The sequence below is a fragment of the Grammomys surdaster genome, unplaced genomic scaffold (assembly GCF_004785775.1).
Source record: "Grammomys surdaster isolate TR1022 unplaced genomic scaffold, NIH_TR_1.0 1136, whole genome shotgun sequence".
In the NCBI taxonomy this organism is placed as follows: Eukaryota; Metazoa; Chordata; class Mammalia; order Rodentia; family Muridae; genus Grammomys; species Grammomys surdaster.
In genome coordinates, this window is record NW_021605555.1 from 759,143 (window position 1) to 780,469 (window position 21,327).

General features: G+C 42.2%; 1 protein-coding gene across 2 annotated transcripts in view; it reads right to left on the reverse strand.

Annotated features, from left to right (window-relative positions):
• Wdr27 (WD repeat domain 27) overlaps positions 1 to 21,327 on the reverse strand; it is a 118,969-nt gene that overhangs the window by 52,667 nt on the left and 44,975 nt on the right. Inside the window, exons 18-22 of one of the 2 annotated variants that reach the window (XM_028783485.1) lie at positions 19,817 to 19,914; positions 18,920 to 19,041; positions 12,540 to 12,637; positions 11,197 to 11,299; positions 5,007 to 5,105 (exon numbers count right to left, since the gene is read on the reverse strand). In XM_028783485.1, coding sequence (XP_028639318.1) covers positions 5,007 to 5,105; positions 11,197 to 11,299; positions 12,540 to 12,637; positions 18,920 to 19,041; positions 19,817 to 19,914 — 520 coding nt within the window. The remainder of the gene's footprint in view (positions 1 to 5,006; positions 5,106 to 11,196; positions 11,300 to 12,539; positions 12,638 to 18,919; positions 19,042 to 19,816; positions 19,915 to 21,327) is intronic. The other variant, XM_028783486.1, reaches the window with a different exon arrangement.

Sequence of the window (21,327 nt, forward strand, 5' to 3'; positions counted from 1 at the left end):
GGGAGAGAGGAGAGGGGAGGGAGGAGAGGGGAGGGAGAAGGGGGAGGGGAGGAAAGAGAGGAGAGGGGAGGGAAGAGAGGAGAGGGGAGGAAGGAGAGGGGGAGGGGAGGGGATGGGAGGGGAGGGGAGGAGAGGGGAGGGGAGGGGAGGGGAGGGGAAGGGAGGGGAAGAGAAGAGAAAAGGAAGGCAAACAGACTGGACAATGCACAGTACCCAGGAAAGAGGCTCTTTGTTAGTCTTCCTGTGTAGTGAAGATTTCAGTGGCCTTCAGCCTGTATCCAGCATGGAGCTGTGGCCTTCAATACTATAACCACAAAGAACCAAAACACACCAACAGCTTGGGTAAACATAGCAGGAGACAGAAGCCAGTAAACCTTAAAGGAGCTCACAGCCCTGCTATTATTTGTGTGTGTGTGTATGTGTGTGTGTGTGTGTGTGTGTGTATGTGTGTGTGTGTGAAATCTAACCATTTATTATAAACAATAATTCATAAAATATTAAATGACACAAAAGAGGTATATGCTACAGCCATAGGTGACAGCTATAAAACATTATTTTCAAGTAATATTTTTTCCTCAAATCACATGTTTTTTTTTTTTTAAAAGGAACGGAAAACATAAAATTTTCATTGTGATTTTTTTCTAAGTAGTTGGTGATTTGATAATTTTTAATATCTCCTTGGAGACTACTTGCATTTTACCAATTTTCTAGGACATAATTGTACTATTTCAGTTTCTGTTGTTGTAATAAACACCACCACCAACAGCAACTTGGAGAGGGAAGGGTTTATCCATCTTATATATCCTGATCTCAGTCCATCACTGAGGGAAGCCAGGGCAGGAATTCAGGCAGGAACCTGGGGCAGGAAGTGGAGCAGAAACCATAGAGGAGTGCCACTTACTGGTGTGCCCCCCTTTCCATCACTTATTCGCCTTGCTTTCTTATACAGCTCAGAACTGCCTGCCTAGGAGTAGCAGTGCCCACAGTGGGCTGGATGCTCCCTTCGTCAATTATCAATTCTTAAAAATGCTCTACAGGCTTGCCTGCAGACCAGTGTAATGGAGACAGTTGCTCAACTGACACTCCCTTCTTCCCAGGTGTGTCAAACTGACAAATTATACTGTGACAATAATGTATCAATTTTGTATCAATATAAATAAAAATTTATAAACAGATCTAAATGCCATATTCATCTAGGTTCTAAGGACAAAACAATGTATTGTCTGGAATAAGGACAACACATAGTTTCTAAGAAGTCTTCTGAGAAGAACCTCACAGATTTTTAGCCTTGCTGGTATCTTACTCATATCTAATGAGTCCCAGAGTTAAGGAGCTAGCAGAACCTCACCCAAACCTGACCCACGATGGAGGGATAACAAAGGTGACTGTTGGATGTCATGAACCATTAGGCTTCTATAATGTCATTATACAGAAAGACACACTAATACACTTGATTATATCGCAGATCAAAATATAAGTTAGAAATCTAAATTTCCTGGAGAAAATAGATGATCATTGCAGAGAATTTTTAGACATCCTGTAGAAAATACTAGCCATGAATAATTTTCCTAAAAATTAAAAACTTCTATTCACTAAAGGATACCATTACAACCTAAAAAACCTAACAGACTCATGAAAATATTTGCAATGTATGCACATACATATTTATATGGCACATGGCCATAGAAGATATTTTTTAAAGTTCGGCAGCTCAATAGTAAAAATTAAAAATGGGTCTATGAATATATGAAAAAAATGTTTAGAATCACCGTGAAATAAATGCAAGCTAAAAACAACCCTATACATCTACTTTATTGGCTAAAGTTTTATAAGATTAACAAAATTAAATATAGCCACGTGTATGAAGATTGGAACCTCATCCAGTACTGATGGGTATCAGGTTGTTAGCCATTTTCTTGAAATTGGCTGCACAATATCCTGAGACTGAACAAGCATACACATTCAGGCAAGGAAGAAAGGACACACATCCACACCAAAGGTGACACAAGAATGCTCACAGTGGCTTTCTATGTGATCATCAAAAAATGAAAAATGAATGCTAAATGACATTAATACTGAATAAATCATGTCTCCCACATGATCTGGAATTTCTAAGGTCAAACAGGAATGTAAAGTCTGTGTGTCATAAAAACTGGGTGATGGTTCTCACTGAAGCTGTGATGTTGATGCTGCTCTCCTGTGCCATAAAACTGGTTCTGTCCACATAGTTTCAAGCCAGCCAAAATCCCAGCATGGAGTAGAAGTGGGCAGTAGTAGAAGTAGTCCTAGCCCTAACCAAAAAGCTACTTGCCTCTGGTTCTGAAGCTGTGACCATATGGCTGCTGCTCTCCTGTGGCTTTCTAGTTGCAAAGCTGAAGAGCCTGAGGCTCAATTTGGGTTGACATGTGCCCATGTGCATCATTCAACACTCATCAGAGAAGTTCTTGCAATCAACAGTCATGAACAGAGGCCTACAGCTGAACAATGTGAGAACAGTGAAAGATACTGGAACACTCAGCCCTAAGTGGAGGCAGAAAGGTTGTGAGGAAAAAGGAGGGGAAGGACACCCAAGGGAACAGCATCCTTCAGACACACCAAGGCTGATGCACAAACAAACTCACAAGGCTGCTGGCAGCCTGCACAAGGCTCACATTGTTTCAAGCTGGTCAAAATCCCAGCATGGAGTAGAAGTGGGTACAAAGTCCTACTCCTAACCAAGAAGCTATTTGCAACTGATACTTGCTGGGGAAGGGAAAATCCATTCTCCTAGTTGAGTGACAGTGGGCATATCAACCACAACTTATGGCAGGCTCCGGAGTAGCTGGACAACACACAACAGACTCCATGGGTTTCTGTGTGTGCTTGTTTTTGATAACGTTTCAGTGTTTTTGTTTTTATTTTGGATGTTTGTTTCCTTATTCAAAGAAAGTACATGGCATTGGAGAGTATATAGGTGGGGAGTAGCTGGAAAGAATTGGCAGAGGGAAAGAAAATGATCAAAATATAGTGTAGTAGAAAGCAAATACAAAAGGCAGATCATCCAAGCACTGAGAGAAATAAGCATGGCTGTTTTTGTATGTATGAATACCATGGCTAAAGAAGAATGTACTTCATAATAACAAAGCCTCAACTCTTTAAGGGGACATAGCAACTCTAAATCAAATAGAGTGGTATAGTTTGCAAACACAAGAATAAAATCATAGAAAAGAAGGTGAAGAGGGACACTCATGAACATACCAGGAAATGACAACTGCTCAAGTGAAGGTGTCAGCAGAGAGAAAAGGAGGTGGCTAACCTACAACCCAAAGCCAGACCATAAAAATCAGACAGGGCCCAGGAAGGAACTGGGTGTGACAGAGCCACCAGCTCCAGCAGTTCAGTGGTACAGAGTTCTGGCAAGCACACAGCAAGCTTTACTGATTATATCATTTGACAGGACATCAAGAGTCAAAGCCAACAATGTGTCAGGCACTGCAGCAGGCCCTGGATCACAGCAGTGCAATGTCACTGACAAGCATGGGTCAACACAATGGTCTTAGACACAGGGCATGCTAAGTACATGATCACACAGTAACATGATTTTTTTTCTCTGAATGGGACCTTGGTCATAAGGAGACAAGATGAAACTGAAGTTCCTGACACTCAAATTTAGCAGAATGTGAATACTTTCAAGTTGTCTTCATTTTTCAGAATGTTTATTTTTCTACAGAGCTGGTTTGCAAGTCTTATTTCCTCCTGGCCTTTTCTCATTAAGGTCGTGTCTTTACATTCTACAGTACTCTCCCTGCATACAAATTCTTTTTAAGTCTCTCTCCTGCTTGCTTTATGAGTCTTGTCTACAGTGTTCACATTTAGATTAGACAGGACCATATCTATGGGTGCATTTAACTTTCTATATTGCAGTAAGAGCAAATACACAGAATGACAAATAATTTAATTACAAAAATTCTAGAAAGGGTTTGTGGCACCATGAGGAGAGCAACAATACCAACCAACCACAGCTCCCAGGGTCCTAACCACCAGCCTGGGAGCACTTATGGAGGGATCCAGGGCTTCAGCTGAATATGTAAGAGTGGAGGGCCCTGCCAGGCACAGGTGGAAGATGAGATCCTTGACCTCATGAAAGCTGGACGCCCCAGGGGGTGGGAATTTTGAGGGTGGGGAAGTGGGAGTTGGGAGGGTAGGAGGGGGTTACATCCACGGAGAAGAAGGAGGAGGGGTAAGGAGATGGGGGGGTTCCCGGGTGGGTGGGGGATGGGGTAAGGGGATAACATATGAAATGTAAATAAAATATCCAATAAAAAATAAATAAATAAATAAATAAATGAAAAAAATAGATTTCTCTTTCAATAAGTTTACTTCCTAATTTCCTTTCCTGGCACTCAAAACTATCATATAATCTCTTTTTCATTGAGACAGGTTCTCATATGTCCCAGGCTGACCTTGACCCAGGTATGTGGCTTAGGATGATCCTCCTGCATCAATCTCTGGAGAGCTAAAATTATAGGCACTGTGCCCAGACGCATGTGCTTTTAAATGCCTTAAGATTACATCAAAATAAACTCTGATCATCTTTTAAATGTGCCACAAGACAATATGGCCTGGAGAGGTCCTGATCACATAGGAGACTGTAGGAATTGGAGAGGCCAAGCCCACAAGTAAGACTATATGAACTGGAGAGGTCCTGATCACACTGGGAGATGGTATGAACTGGAGAGGCCCTGCTCACACTGGGAGATGGCATGAACTGGAGAGGCCCTGATCACACTGGGAGATGGTATGAACTAGAGAGGCCCTGCTCACACTGGGAGATGGCATGAACTGGAGAGGCCCTGATCACACTGGGAGATGGTATGAACTGGAGAGGCCCTGATCACACTGGGAGATGGTATGAACTGGAGAGGTCCTGCTCACACTGGGAGATGGTATGAATTGGAGAGGCCCTGCTCACACTGGGAGATGGTATGAACTGGAGAGGCCCTGTTCACGCTGGGAGGAGACTGTACCTGTGGAGCTGCTGGGTTGAAGGCCACTTCAGTAATTGTATCTGTGTGTCCTGCAAGACGGTACAGAAAGCTGCTCGAGCCCATTTCATACACATAAGCCTAGGAGACAAGACAAACAGATATTCTGGGCTGACAGGGCTGCTGATCAGCTCCAAACCATGTCCCAGCTATGCTCTGAGGCTTACCCAGAACACAGTGACAGCTAACAAGACTGACATGGTGCCAGCCAAATCACAGGACTTAGTCACAAAGCCCCTCTCACCTCTAAATGAAGGCATATCCTCTACTTCCTGTCATAAGGCCCTGCCATCTCAGTGCCTGCTGTAAGTTTCTGCTGGGCATGAATAGACTGCACGTGATGTGGGATAGGAGGTGATGTTTCAGTCCCAGGCTAAGTCCTGCCTGCCATTCATGGTCCTGTGAACTAAGTGTGCACACTCTTCACTTCCTGTCATAAGCCTCTGTGACTCCCTCTGAATAGTGTGAAGCAAGTATTCATATTTGATGACTGATACTTAGAAAGGTGCACAGCCTTTGCATGCCAACCCTACTTTAAAGTTCCACATTACAAGAGAAGATGCCACATTGTCCCTGTCTTTAGCCTGAGAAAACTGGGTACCTTCAGGTTAGAATATAAGTACTTTGTGGCTTTCTGCCATTAACTGGGAAGTATCTCTACCAGAATCGGCTACACTTCCCATGTGTAGTAGTTACTTCTCTGTTGATGTGAGAAAATACCATAACCCATGCAACTTAAAGGAAAAAGTTTATTTTAGCTTAAGGTTACAGACTACATGGTAGAGAAGGATAGTATCAGGTGACAAAAACCAGAACTGGCTGGTTACATGTTCACCCACACACAGGAAGTAGAGAGAGAATATGAAGTGGGGTAAGGCTATAAACTTTCCCCAGCTTGCCCAGGTTATATAGTAGCAAGGTAGCATTTGCTAAGGTTCCATAACCTTCCCAAACAGTGTCATCAAGTACGACCCAGATACTTAAACACATAAGCCCATGGAGAGATTTTTTTCATTCAAACTAACATACCATGTATATGATACACATCTAGAGTTTGTGTTGAACACTTCATTTGAAGGACAAAATCTAGTAGTCTATCCTATTGGGATGTCATGGGTATGCAGAAGGCATTCTCTAAAAGTCTGCTGCTAATAAAAGAAACAGCCATGTAACAAGAATCCCATTGGAATTGATTCTTCTTCCCATGGCGGGGGGTGGGGGGAGCTCTTCCAGTATGAAACTTCCTAGTGGCTCTATCAGTGGCTAAATGGTGGTTCTGAAGTAAAGTCTACAAATGGAGTTCTGCTACACTGTAAAGTAGAGGAATGAAATATCTGTTTTTCTCATTTGTAAAGTACAATTTTCCTCATCTCTGTATATCTTAGGCAGATGCTGCTTCAGATATGACACAGCCAGGCCAAGCCAGCATCATTTGGATCAGGTCCCCCACCTCCAGCCTGCTGGTGGATGCTGGGCTTGTATTTTCACAGGTGTGACAGTCCTGCCATGAACACAGAGATACAATTATCTTTTTGAGCTACTGATTCCAATTCTTTGAATAAATACCCAGGAGTGAGATTGGTGAATAAGAGGGTAGCTGTGGAGGGAGGACTGTACTTTGTTTTTGTTTTGTGAGGGCACACCATACTGTCTGCATACTTTACACCTCTGGCAACAATGTGTGTGGTTCCAATGTTCCACATCCTCACCCACATTTGTCATCCCCCATCTTTAAGAAGTATTTTATTTTTAGTTGTGGATGTGCACACATCTGTTGAGAGGCACATGTATGTGAGTGAAGATGCTCATGGAAGCCAAATACCTTAAGACTGAAGTTACAGGCAGTTGTGCGCTGCCCAACATAGCTGTTAGAGATCAAGAAGAGCCCACACTCTAACATCTGAGCTGCTTCTCCAGTCCTATCTCCCCCTTGTCCTTCTGGCTGTTAAGGCCTGAGCTACCTCTCCAGACCTGACCCTTGTCTTTTTGATGAATGTCAAGTATCTCCTGGTGGTTCTGTTTGCTTTTCCTTTGTATTGATGGCATAGGCCTAAAGACCATACAGAGAAGTGTCTATCCAAGCTACTTTTGGGCCATCAGTCTTTGACATTTGCCTAAATCCCTTCCTTCATTTAAGACTTCAAAGATTCTCTAATTCTACCACTCATCCCTACTTGCCCAGAAATCTCTGAAAAACAGCTATCTGTCATCAAGTAGGATACATGGGTAACTAGACATACACTCCACATAAAGACCAGACAAATGTCACTCCTTCTCTTAAAAAGTAAGCCTTGACATGAGAACTGTGCTGTCATCATTCTGCAGGAGACCAACCTGGGCAGTAAGCTTTGGTATGCGGATTGTGCATCATCATTCTGCAGACCAATCAATGATGCAAACCATCATTCTGGTTTGGTGTGCTGGCTCTACTTTGTCTTTGTGGTTCTAGCTATTATCTTGGGCATATAAATTTTTTAAGTGATGTCTTAAAAATCAACTGTAGTTCTTTCTTTGATATCTATCTACTCCTCCCCTGGCCAGTGTCCTTTGATGCTTTCTCAATGGCTTATACGGCCAGCCTACCTTCCTGCTTCACAACTAGGACTTCCCTATGTGACCAGGATACCCTTCTGCTTCTCTTCTATAGCCTCATTGCATGGCTTCTGTCATGGCCTTGTTCTTTCTATGACTTCACCACATGTCCTCAACACCCTCATACTTTTTTCTATCATTTGGCTCAGGTATCCTTGGCTTTCCTCATGTCTTCTGATGCAGAGCTGATTCACCTGTTCACCAGAGTTATCTGGTATCTGTGAGTTGGGATAGCATCCAGAGACCAGAGTAGGATGCTGAATGAGACAGTTGGAGTGGGGTTGCTTTTAAGTACTCTTCATGTCAGATATGGGAAATCTATTCGCTCTTTTATTTGGAAACAATCCACTGATTTACTCTTAAAGCCTCTCTAGTGTCACCATAATGGGAGGGACAAGCTCTCCCACTTAAATTCCTTTCACAAGTTAGTTAACTGATCAATCAAACCAGATGACTATTGGTTTGTCAGAGTACAGAATCTTTTTATCTAATACCAAGTTTCTTCAAGTCTACTATGGAGGAAAATGAATTTTTTTCAAACTAATACTTTCTTTCCTTTCTTGTTCATAAAGGTCATTACTTCTTCTGGATTTTCTAAATATACAATCTTTCTGCTACAAACAGAGAAGGCTTCACTGTGCCTCTCCATAATGACATCCATGAGTTGCCTTGTCTAAAAGAGCAAGAAAGTGGCTCTGATACTCTGCTAAACAGTGACAGACTTCAGTGTTCTCATCCATGGACTGCCTCTGTTTTCTAAGGAACATGTTAGCTTCAAGCTAAGATAAGCATTCTGTCATTTTAACAGAGAATTAATAGATGTGCTCCTTCTGGATGATTTATGAATAAGTCTAGGATTCCACTACAATGACTTTTCCGCCTCTATGGAGATACTTAAAGGATTCTACTTTTACTGTCAGTTATTAATACACTAAGTTTGTACTAGTAGATTTCTTGGTATTTGATCATTCTGCATTTCTTGACATAAACCCATCTTGGTGTGATGCACTGCTATCAACATGTTATTAGGTTGTGTTTGTTCCTGTGTCATTTCAAACTTTTTCATTGATATTCATAAGTTAAACACAGCTTTTCTCTGAAAGATTGTGACGTTTTTAAAATCAATTATATTCACTGAAAAAGAATAAACATGATACATTGTTTAGATATTTATGATTTGAAATGGGTATTATTGAATCTTGCTGATATTTAAGAGTAGAGTAAAAATTCCCTGAGCCTGCCACTTTCCTATAAGGGAACTCTTGAAATATTTCTCTATTTTCATTCTATAAAACTAGTCCTTTCTATTTAATTTTTCTTTGAAGGGAAATTTTGGAAGGTATTATGGACAGGATTCTTTTCTATGGAAAACTATGCTGGATATGAGTCACTCGTTTAAGTGGGGTTCTTTACAATAGGACCTGCAGGATTGGATTACTATCACGATCAGAGGGTGAGTTGAGTCCCTTTAGACTCTGGACACTTCTGATTTTATGCTGTGAGGACAAAGAAGCTGGGAGGCTCAGGCAGAAGGGTCAACCTGAGCTATACAGCTAGGTCCTATTGTAAACAACCTCAAGGATGCCTCAGCATATTCCAAAAAAAAAAAAGGTGCTGTGAATTCTTTTCTATAGATTTTATGCTTCTTGAGGGGACTGAATTATACTTGTAGTTTTTAATACATCACAAATATGTGATAAATCTTTGAATTGTATAGTGAAGACAATTTATAAACAAAAAGATGCTTATACTTGTTTTACATTTATATATTACTGAATATCTGCTATATACCAGGTGAAAGGAATATAGAGTTTTTACTATTTGGCCAATGCCCATGTCCTTATTGAAAAAAACAAATGTCTATTCTTCTCACTTAAGCCTCTACTGATTCTTTTGTTAATCTTCAGGTACAGTTTTTGCAAATGTCCTTTCATATAGAACATAGAGGCATGCACAATAAAACACTACAAATCCATTGATTTGAAGGTTGACTCTCAACCTTCCTAATGCTGTGACCCTTTAATATGGTTCCTCATATTGTAGTTGACTCCTTAACCACAAATTATTTTGTTACTACTTCATAACTGTAATTTTGCTACTGTCATGAATTGTAACATACATATCTGATACGCAAAATATCTGATATGTGATCTCCAAAGGAGTTTCAACCTACAGGTTGGGAATTACTGCTCTAAATGCTGTCTGAAAAAGTAGAATGGCCATCACTTTCATTCCAACGTGATAAATGAATAACCAAAGCACTGTATAGCTTCCTTTTTGTGACAGTGGAACAATATGTTGCTTAAATGCTAAACACTCATTTCTGCAAAAAGCCAAAGGACTATGACATAAAACAGCACATACGAAGCCAACCAGTGACCTTCTCAGAAAACATTTTTCTCTGCTTATGTTACTTAAATGCAAAGTGTCAGTCGCAAAGAGGTTGTAAGAAATGATGGTAGACTCAAACAGAAGTATAGTCAATGATGCATAAGTCTTCAAAGCTTCATAGTAAAGTTTGCCATTGTTTTTGAAAATAGTTTGGCAGTATTCCAGAGAAACCAATGAATGATGGCTAAAGTACCAGTTATATGTCTTGTCTTTTCTAAGCTGTCCGTTTTTTTTTTATCTCTATGATTTCAGTGACCACTGATCTTGATTTGCATCTCCTTGAGAAGAAATCAGCTGAGTATTCACACATCTTACCATCTTGATATCCTGCCCTGCTTGCTGACAGTGGTGTCTTTCTTCTCCCATGGAAGCCTGAGCTCATTTGGAGACTATGTTGAGGGGCTGGGTTAGAACAAGGAGTGCTGTGTACTTCATTATCCCACACCAGTACCTCATAAGCATCCTTCAGCTCAGACCCAGGTTCTTGTTTGGGTATTACCACTTTTGTGCCTCATGTGATTCTCAATATGGAATTTTATGAGGACACTTTATAGGAGACAAGTGACCATCAAGTGGCCTTTCTGAGCAATTTGAGGCACACAGTGGAGGAGGAGGGAGGGACAGCATAGTGTCCAGCCAAGGAGCATCAAAGTCATGAGGGAGCTGGCCTCCTCTGTGGGCTTAGCCTCCAGCTATGTGGCAATGTGTTCCACAGCCCTGGGACACTATAAGATCTTTGCGTTCCACATCTGCAGGAGATGTGGATCTGGCATAGAGGAAAGGTGGAGAGGAAGAGAGACAACTACACTGAGAAGAGCATGCAGTTCTCTACGAACCCGATAGAGACAGAGAACGCCTTGTTACACATGAGCTGCACTTATGTGTAACATTTCACGTCAACACCTTGTCACTCCTACACCACATGTTACAGTCGTTCGTGGAGCACATACCCATGTCTGAGATGACTAATACATGAAGAAATGAGTGACGGATGTGAGAGTGTATTGGCTCAGTAAAAATGAGCCATTTGCAGTCACAGTTTACTATTATGGACTTCTGATGCTGGGTAACTATTTTAAAATACTGTTAGGCATGAAGTAGATTTTTATAGCAGCACTTAATGGGGCTCAAGGTCTATTTGATAACACCACCTAGAAATCCTACAGTCAGACCAAGCATACACACGTACATGTCTGTCCTCTGCACCACAAGCCATGAGCCTTCCACAAGGACTAAAAGCAACTCCACAAGGGTAAGAACGGTTTGGATGCCCTTCAAAGCAGCGCACACACCTGCAAGGGTAAAAAGAAAGAGTTGAGTGAAAACTAGTTGCTACATCTTAAGACACATTAAAAGATACCAACACATTTTCCTTTACAAAATGAACAAGCTAATATCTAAAAAAAAAAAAATCTTTGATGTTTGTGTGTGCGCTGGGAATCAAACCCCAGCTTTTTTACATACTAGACAAACACTCTACCCCAAACTACATCCTTGAAAAAACTTCATGCTGAGAATTATCAAATGGTATATAATCAAGGGGATCTTTAAAATAATTTAAACTTTTTTCAAAAATAATAAACTCCCACAGATGGCAAAACTAAGAGTGAATCCACCTTTATATATGAGAAATGTCAAATAAGCATTTTCTGGATATTATTATAAATTTTTCAAACCAATCTCCTAAAATCACAAATTATGTAGAGAAATAGCCCACAGCTTTAGGGGAAGTGTAGCACTCGAATAAGAGGACTGAGTTCCTCAAGCACTTACCAAGTACTACATAAGCCCCCTCATGGAGATAAGTTCATGATTTGTGCAACTTTATAAGGTGGGAACCTCCAGCACCAACAAGCATGGTCAACACCTAGTGGGCACCGTGGAGCATGCTGAGGCCAAACAGAGTCCTTGAGGAGTAGGCAAGATCTCACTTATGCCATATAATTAATGCTGGGTGGGGCTTCGATATTTCTTCTACTGACAAAGAACAAAGCAAGCACACTGCTCATGTTTCCTTATGAATAGCTGTGTACTATGAACATATATTAACATTTGTCAGTTTTATTACATTACATATGCTCTAATAGTGATGGTTTGCCATACTGTAACTATCAGAGGATAAAGGCTAACGCTTAAATAGAAACATCTTCAGGAGAGGGAGATCAAGCAGCCCAAGGTGAAGTACTATCAGTGCAGTTTCCAAAGGAGCTGTGTGAGCCCAGTACAGGTGTCCAGTGTAAGCAAGACATGTTTGACAGGAATCCGAATCTGGGATGGCCATAACTATACTGTAATTGCCCCCCTCACATCTCTGACTCTCAGAAGCTGCGTGTAATGGCCCTCAGAGAATAGGCTAGCACCCATGCTCCACCACCCCAAAGTGACTACATCAAAACTGTATAGAAGCCAGTCCTCTCCAGAGCATACACAGACTAGTCACCGCCTTGTATTATTTGTAACAAGGGTCAGGTTGCATCCCCAGCTCAGCTCCAGTTTCCCTCAGGGCAGTGCTGCGATGCAGGCTGGTCTTACCTCAGGTTCCTCAAGTCCCATAGTCGAACCCCATCACCAACAGCTGTGGTCAGGAAAAGGTTATATGCCAGAGACTGCTGAGCTATAAAGGATGATCCCTGTCACCAGATGGAGAAAATAAAAATCAAGAACATTGAGCTACACCTTGGCAATCAAACCCATGACTATGTTCCACAGGACCCTACATGTCACTAGGAGTAAAAACTCTGCAAGTCCAGGTGTTGACATCTGATGACTCTGGTGATCCCCCAGAAGAAAGATGGCTGTGTAAAACAACTGAGCACCACCAGAGAAGCCATTTAGCTTAAAATATTCCTTAAACACACTGTAATTCAGAAGACTACTTGAAATACTATAACAAACTAAATATAAGATGGACCTAGAAGTCATTCTTCATTTACAAACAGAAAATGAAAGCTTATATTAGGTTCAGTGGTAACAAGCCACACTCTAAGGATTAACTGTGCCAGAGAGCATTCTTCACACTTCTTTAGCTCTTCATCCTTTTAGCAAACAAACCAGTATCTATTTAGAGTCAAGAAATCTGATACACAGTGGTATCACAGCTGGGAAGCTCACTTTAGTTAATCCTACAGCAAAGCTCCAACTGAAGGATTGCCCAGAACAGATTGTCCTGTGATATGTCTTGATTGTCAATTGGTATAGGAGAGCTTGCCGTAGACAGTACCATTCACAGGGCACATAGTCCTGGGCTATATAAGAAAGCTGGCTAAGCATGAGAGTATCTACATTCCATTAAGAAATACTCCACCATGGTTTCTACTAACTTTCTTGCCTGGGCAAATGAGTTTCCTGGTCAAGAGTAAGGCTGTGTGCAATAAGCAGGCCTGCCTTCAGGTTCACACATGAGTTCCTGCCTTCTCTCAATGATGGACAGTGCCCAGAAGTATAAGCCAAATAAATCTTTTCTTCCCCTAAGTTGTTATTGTCAGTATTTTATCCATAGCAAGGTTAAGGTAACTAGAATACTTGTCAAGTGTTCTTAGAAAGCTTTTTAAATAAAGAAGTATCTGATATGATTTTAAGATACCAATATACATTAAGACAATATTTTCAATCTAAAAATAAATAATTTTATGATGTAATACACAGTGATAGAAAAGCAATAGAAATGATCAACCCAGATCAGGGGAATTCTATAAATATAGAACTATGAATTAAACCCTACTTGTCCAGTTTAACACCGGAAGACATCCTTAGAACTTAGCTCTAGGTGGTACATGGGAACACTCAAGAGAGGCCTCACTGGCACTGACTGGAGTGACCACTTTAAGTCCTAAGCTTCACAGAGTGAGTACTGGCCTACTTTATATTTACTGAAATGTGCTATCTGGGTCAAGTATAACCTAGATATGTCTGTGCCTGGACTTGAAGGACCTCATAAACCACAGCACCCACATGGCTGCGGTGAGTCTGACTGCTCTAATGTGCTTTGTGTCCGTGTATGAAAATTAAAGAGGCATCTTCAGAAAACAAACCACTAGATGTGGTGCCAGTCTCAGTGACCTCATACTCGCTCCTTGCATTCCATCATATGTTTATTTTCAGGAAGTTAAACCAGTCATTTCCCCATTAAAAAGAGCTGTTTTTCCTAACAAAGCACCTTCCATTTAAGAGCACACCATAGTGGCTCTCAAAGGACTGCCAGTCCACAAGGCCACATGGGTAGCACTTGAGCACACAGCAGGCGCTGTATAGAAGCATGCGATAGCTCTTCAAGCCTCAGGCAGACACATTCGATGGGAAGATTCCTCAGAGAAAAGAATGCCTTGAACCATCACCCAGGAAGGGAACAGGCCAGGCCATGCTTCCTCACACCCTTGATGGCTTGCAGGACTTCCCTGTAAAATGGAGCAGAATCACCAAATCTTCTTAGAACACTTTGACATTGATGCATAATAAGCCTATTTCAGAGCCTGCCACTGTCCTGGTGCCCTCTGAAGGGAATATCATCTTCAGGGTTTATCTACCATCTGACAATACACCAAATCCAGAGTCTACTGCCTGCCTGGCCAGCACTGGCTCTGTCTGTAGAGTAACAACAGGTTTCCCTAAGTCTGAGTACCATCCATAGTCTGCTGTCCCTGTCTCAGCCCTGTCATAAGAGTCATGGCAGACTTGTGAGCAGAGGATGTGCCTTCTGAGGAAGGGTTACACAAAGTGTTTAGCTGTTAAAGGAGGGGCACCCAGATTGAGTGTGGCCTGGGAGACTTGAAGCAGGGCTGATTCAGCTCCTGCTGAACCCTCTTAACTTGGAGGAGGCAGGTTTGGGGTTGGGGGTAGGATAGGCCTGTGACACTACCCAAGGGAAGAGAGCCAGGCCAGTAGATACTGCAAAAGTCAAAACGATCCTAACTCTATGTGTGGGAAATGAAACACCAGGTTCCACTGTTGAAGGAGGAATGAGCTGCTTCTGCCAGAGTGAGAAGCACTGGATGCTGTGGCACAGCAGGGAAGCTGAGAGCAGGATTTCTCATTCTACAGCAGAGCAGGTAAGCCATCTGCAGGACCACATGCATCATGCACTCCTCTTCCTTCATGGCATGCCACACTCATGACACTGACAGAGCAAGCAAACACATCTCATGGGTTACTCCAGCACCTCAGAGCAGAGCACAGAAAGCAAACAGTGACTAAGAAGCAACCAGGTAACAGCAGGCCCAGGCCTCCAAAGAAGCCCAGTAATCCCACATACATTCCCTCTCAGCAGTGACAGCTCTACTCTACCCCAAGGGGCAGCATCCTATGCTCATCAAGCTCAGACTCCACCCCAAAGAGAAAGAGGGAGGGAGGGAGGGGAGGGAGGGGAGGGAGGGAGGGAGGGAGGGAGGGAGGGAGGGAGGGAGAGAGAGAGAGAGAAAGAGAGAGAGAGAGAGAGAGAGAGAGAGAGAGAGAGAGAGAGATATGCAAAGTTCAGTCACTGTGCTGAGTACCCTCTTAGTTACTCCACATTCCCTGAACATCCTTGTCACTAGTGTCTAATAGCTAGGCCAACCTCTAACAGCTGGTCCTGAAATCCATAGCTGCTACAAACTACATGATCATACGCAATGCTTGAATCTTGTTCACAATCCAACTCTGCAATGGCTGCTGCCAACCAGAGTAAATATCAAGGTCCTGATCAGGGTCCACCAACCCAGGGAATGTTTATGTTCCAGTCAGTATCTCTTGTCCATTCCTCCCTTTGCTTTGCTACCAGAACATAACAACCAATGTCTACTTCCTGCACTCTGGTCCTATGGACAAACTCCTGGTACCTCCCTATGTTCTCTACCCTTTGTCCACATGTGTTTAAGCAGATGGACTTTGAGTCTGTGTGATTATACATTCTTCTGATGAGATTTTGAATTACTCAGCTCAAGAACCCTGCTTGCTTTGCACCTATCAATATAGGAATAGCAATTAAAGTACCTTTCTACAGACATTTTAAGTTAATAGGCAGTGTATAAACACATACATATTCACAAACATGAATGGTAGGTACACAGAGACAAATGTAACTGCTTTTCCACTCCATTTGATGGAATTTAAGCATTTGACAAATTGTTTAAATAAAGAAAAGACCATTTTAAACACAAGATTAAAATGAAATCTAATCTCATCAAAGAGATCAATTACTGAAAATGTTTAAGTCAGCTAGCACTTTTGTTTCAGCTAAAGAACAGGGAGCTCTTAAGAAGATCTTAAGAAATGTTGTACTCCTTCACAATTGCACACACACACACACACACACACACACACACACACACACACCCAACCCAAACCCCTCTGCTTCCTCCTGACCCTTCTCAATAGTCCCTTCCACCTTCACATTCTTGCTATTCATGTCCCACTAGGTCAGGTTAGTGGTGCCAGTGTTATGTACATGGCTATGGGGCATCCATCAGAGCATGGGCAAACTAGCAGGAGTACAATCCCACAGAGAAGTCACCATCCCCTTCTTCTAGCAGCCACTGATTGATAATAGCTCCTCACCCTGGGCAGAGCCTTGCATGCCCCTCTCCCATCCATGCTGGAGTATAACTGGCTTGATCTTGTGCAGGTAGCCACAGCTGCTGTAAGCAGTGACCATGTCATATCCAGAGCACAGTGTTTCACAGCACAACTTCCGATCCCCCACCTCTGGGCCCATGGGGCAGGAGGAGAAAGGTTTGCTCTAGATGTCCTACTTAGAGGTTAACACTCAAATGTCTCTTGCTCTCAGCACTTGGGCAAACCATGAGTCTGCACTGATGGTAGCCTAAACACATACAAACATCACATATACACACAAAAGGAAGCTTCTCTGACCAAGGTTTAGAACATTATTAGTCTATGGGTACAAACATAAATATTTAAAAGGCAGCTCAACAACATGTTCATTTAGCAAAATGGCCTCAGTAGTTTCCCCTTCCGATGATATTCTGAGCCATGGGCTCTGTGACCAGGTTTACACTACTAGGACTGAATTCTTTCCTGTGAAACAAGCCTCAAATCCAACCAGAAAGCAGTTGGTCACTCCCATAGCAATGCTATTATTATTGCACCAGGGAAAACATCTTGTCTAGTAGGTTAGTATTATAATGTGCAGGGTCACTACTAGACAGGTGGCCTGCATAGCACCTAACTATGATAGGTAGCCAGAAGGAAGCTAGTTTCCAGGATATTTCCAGCTTGATTTATCAATGTCCTACATTCACAGTGTATAGTGTCTTCAGCAATGGGTCTCACCGTCTAGCTATAGTAGGAAGTCAAAAGTAATGGTAACAGCCTGGGTTACTTGGGGGCCTCTGAGGCCTTTTGGCCAGTAACTTGTGGGGAAGTATCCTAGCCCTAGCACTGAAAGATTGCAAATTCCAGACAAGCCTGAGTGACTTAATGAGATACTGCCTCGAAAATAAAAATCACATCTTAGTCAAACACAAAACAAACAGATAGCAGGAAGACATCTCAGTGGTGAAGGCACTTGCCTTGCAAGCTTGACTGACTGAATTCAGATCTCTAGAGCCCATGAACTGGGTGTGAGGAAAGTTGCCTGTAATCTCATTGCTCCCACACTGAGAGGGAATCAGATCTCCTGGAAGCTTGCAGGCAGCTAGCCTGGAGTACAAAGTGCAGTGGCAAACAGCAGAGAGGCCATGCATCAAATAAGATGGAAGTCAAGGACTATCACTCAATATTTTCCTCTGACCACATGTGTGTCATGCTACATGTTTACACTCACACACAAACACATACATACATCACATATGCACACAGATCATTTTAAAAATCAGCATATTTCATGTATTAGATGCTCTTTAGGTAATGAATGCCCTTGTTGGTTGTTTTTGTTATTGTTTAGCTTTGTCTTGTCATCTTGACACAAACTAGTTATCTGGGAAGAGGAGCCTAGGCTAAGAAAATGCTTCCAACAGAGGCAAGTCTGTGGGGAATGTTTTGATTAATGATTAATATGCGATAGCCCAGCCCCTGTGGGTGGTGCCTCTCCTAGACAGGTGGTTCTGAGTTGTATAAAACTGTAGGCTAAGCAAGGAGACGCAAACCAATAAACTCCTCCAAAGTCTATGCATCTGTTTCTGTCTCCAGGTCCCTATCTTAGTTCCTGCCCTGGCTTCCCTCCATGATGGAACCATAAACTATAAGCTGAAATAAACTCTTTCCTCTTCAACTTGCTTTTGGACAAGGCAAATCACAGCAATAGAAACCTCAGAGAGTACTTAGTCCATTAGACTGTTAACCTCAGCCTCCAAGGCACCTGAGCACATCTTTAAAACTCACAATATGTGAAAGAGGATAACTATATCTGACATCTCAGGGAGAAGCTGTGACTCAGAGACTGTCACAGTCTGCAGTGTACATGACTGTCATTCATCCCCACCATCACATGGGCATCCAGACCCACCCCAGCTTACATGAAGATGCCACTGCTAGCCACAGATATTTACACAGATTCACAATTAGTCAAAGATAACGAGCAAAAAGTGCCATGCAATGTTGTCAATACACCCGCAGGGGCTGGAGACATGGCCCACAACCTGCTCTTCTAGAGAACCCGAGTTTGGTTCCAACCACCCATACAGAGGAACCTATAAGCTCCTTTAACTCCAGCTCCAGGAGAATTCAATTCCTCTGGCCTCCAAGGAAACTGGTACCCACACAGATACACATAAACACCATAGTTTAAAAACATTAAAATATAATAATAAATCTTTGAGCTATCTATAGCTACCAAAGAAAGTTTAGCATAGTTTGGCAGTCAGAAAAAGCTAATATTGGATCTGGCAGTAGTCACAAAATTGCATCATACCATGTTTATCATTGTTAAACACTTTCAGCTCAAAGCTTTTAATTAATGCATATATTATGTACAAACTCACTTTATTTTGACAAATTCGATGGACGGGCCGAGAATGGACTTCAGCCAGCACTGCAGCGCTGCAACCAGCATTGAGGTCAAAAACTTCCACAGTCCGGTCCCGGCCAGCTGTGAGTATGATGTCTGCAGCAAGTCAGTCAAGGGTCCTCTCAGCAGTCTCACCTATGAACACACAGTTCTCCCTACCTTATTACAAAAAAAAAAAAATGGACCCTCACAAGACTCAGAAATGGAGAATTACTAAAGAACTTCTGAAGTTCCAGGGAAGATACACAGTGCGACTCTATCACACCTGACTCCCAGCTTGGGCAAGAGAAGAAGAGGAAGCAGAGTCCACTGTGAGTAGGAGAGCACATGGTATGAGACAAAGTGGAGACACCCACAGCCACTGAAACTCATAGTGTAAGTTAAAGAAGAAAAGACAGAGCCTAGCAGCGTGAGGCCCTGCACAGCCCCCTGTGCTGTAGACGCAGTACCTCTGTGGCTTTTCATCAGCATAAGCTGTAGATGCAGCACCATGCTCTGTCACATGGCAACTGCTATAAGTTTTGCCAGTCCAGTCCACATAATCCAAGAATGCCTATCGCAAGTGTGACAGGTTACTAAGAATGACAGGTTACTAAATGATGACACATGACTCAGTAAATACAGATAAGTCTTATGAGCTTGTCCTTCTACGGCATGGCCCAAACTGTTCTTCCTTGAGAGGGCTTCTAACTATTAAGATAAGGTTATTCCATCTATAATTACTACAAAAGATCCCATATTCCACAAGGAGAACCATTCATCTGACTTTTATGTCCAGATGACACCTGGGGCTTCTCAAATACCCAAAACAGACTTTGTCAAAAGGCAATGCTCAGTGCAAGGCACATCAACAGACTGAGAGGAAGGATACGGGAATAAAAGTCGTTTACTGCTGACAGGCTGGTTATGTCCACCCCACTGGTCATTGGGAGCTTGAAAACAGGCTTATACCTGCTTTTTGGTTTATACCTGGAAGAAAGGGACAAGGAAATGACCAATGTTTTACTTCTGACTACAATTAAACATTCTACATTTAAAATCATAAAAATGAAAATAAGGTTTTGCATTGTTTAATCATATTATAATACTAAGGGAATGAATGAACAAGTCTCCTCAACCATCATTCAGGAAATTAATTTTTCTATCAGAAATTCTAGAGTTGTTTTTCTCTAGGAATACCTCAATTTAAATAATTTGGGTATGTTATATACCAAAACAAATCATTCATAACTATGAGAAAGCAAGCCTGTCCCTTAATTCTAAATAACTATGTATTATTACCTTGTAGGCACTAAACCAGCTATATAGTGTTGATATCGCATCCTAAATATCAGTCCTTATTATTTTCAGAAAGATAACATAAGTATGGGTTATTTGTTTATTTATTCTCAAGCTTCCTTGGAGACTCGACTGCACGGCTTTTGTCTCTTTATGGCTACCTCTCTTATGTCTCCAAGGAAGCTTGAGAATAAATATTCCAGGAAAGATTGGCAGTCACAGAGATGGCCATGATGAAAACAGTTACAGCACTCATTCTCAACCCTCCTAATGCTGTGGCCCTGTAATACAGTTCTGCAAGTTGTGGAACCAACCAAATAATCCAACCAAAGAGTATTTTCATTGCTACTCCATAACTGTAGTTTTGCTACTGTTATGAATAGTAATGTAAATATTTTGGAGATAGAGGCTTGCCCAGAGGTTGAGAATTGCTCGCTTACAATTACACAGAAGGATGGCTGAGAAAGAAGTCATTTTATCTAGAAAAACCTGTTGAAACTAGAAAACAATAAGCTGAGAGACTATTCCAGAAAGGTGGCCAGGCAAAGGCATGTACAAGAAAAAGAAGCCGAGAGAAGGACAAGCTAATGACCCCGTGGGGACAAACAGTCACTGTCCCCACTCATCTTCACAAGTGAAAGCACACTCTTTAGAAGCCCTATCTCCTACTTTTCCTTACCAGAAACTGAGATGTAGCTTGGATTATTTATTCTAAGTCTGTGTCTACCTAACCAGGTAAATAGTAAAACCCTGCCTAGGCTGGAGCCTACAGTGTTGATCACAGAAAAGGGCCAAGAGTTTGATAGAGAGCAGTGTACCAATGCCTAGAAGGCCTTGTTGGATGGAACCCACTTCACCCTACTTTAAGTTGTGGTGTTCCTAACAGGAGCTGCCAATCACAGCAGGTAGGGTTTTCTGGTTTGGAATGGGATAGGGTGGGATGGGGTAGGGTGGGGTGGGGTGGGGTGGGATGGGATGGGGTGGAGTGGGATGGGGTGGGATGGGATGGGGTGGGATGGTGTGGAGTGGGATGGTGTGGGGGGGGGTGGAATGTTGTTGCCCAGGGGGTCAATTTTCAGAAGCTGAGATGTAGTTTTTTTTTTT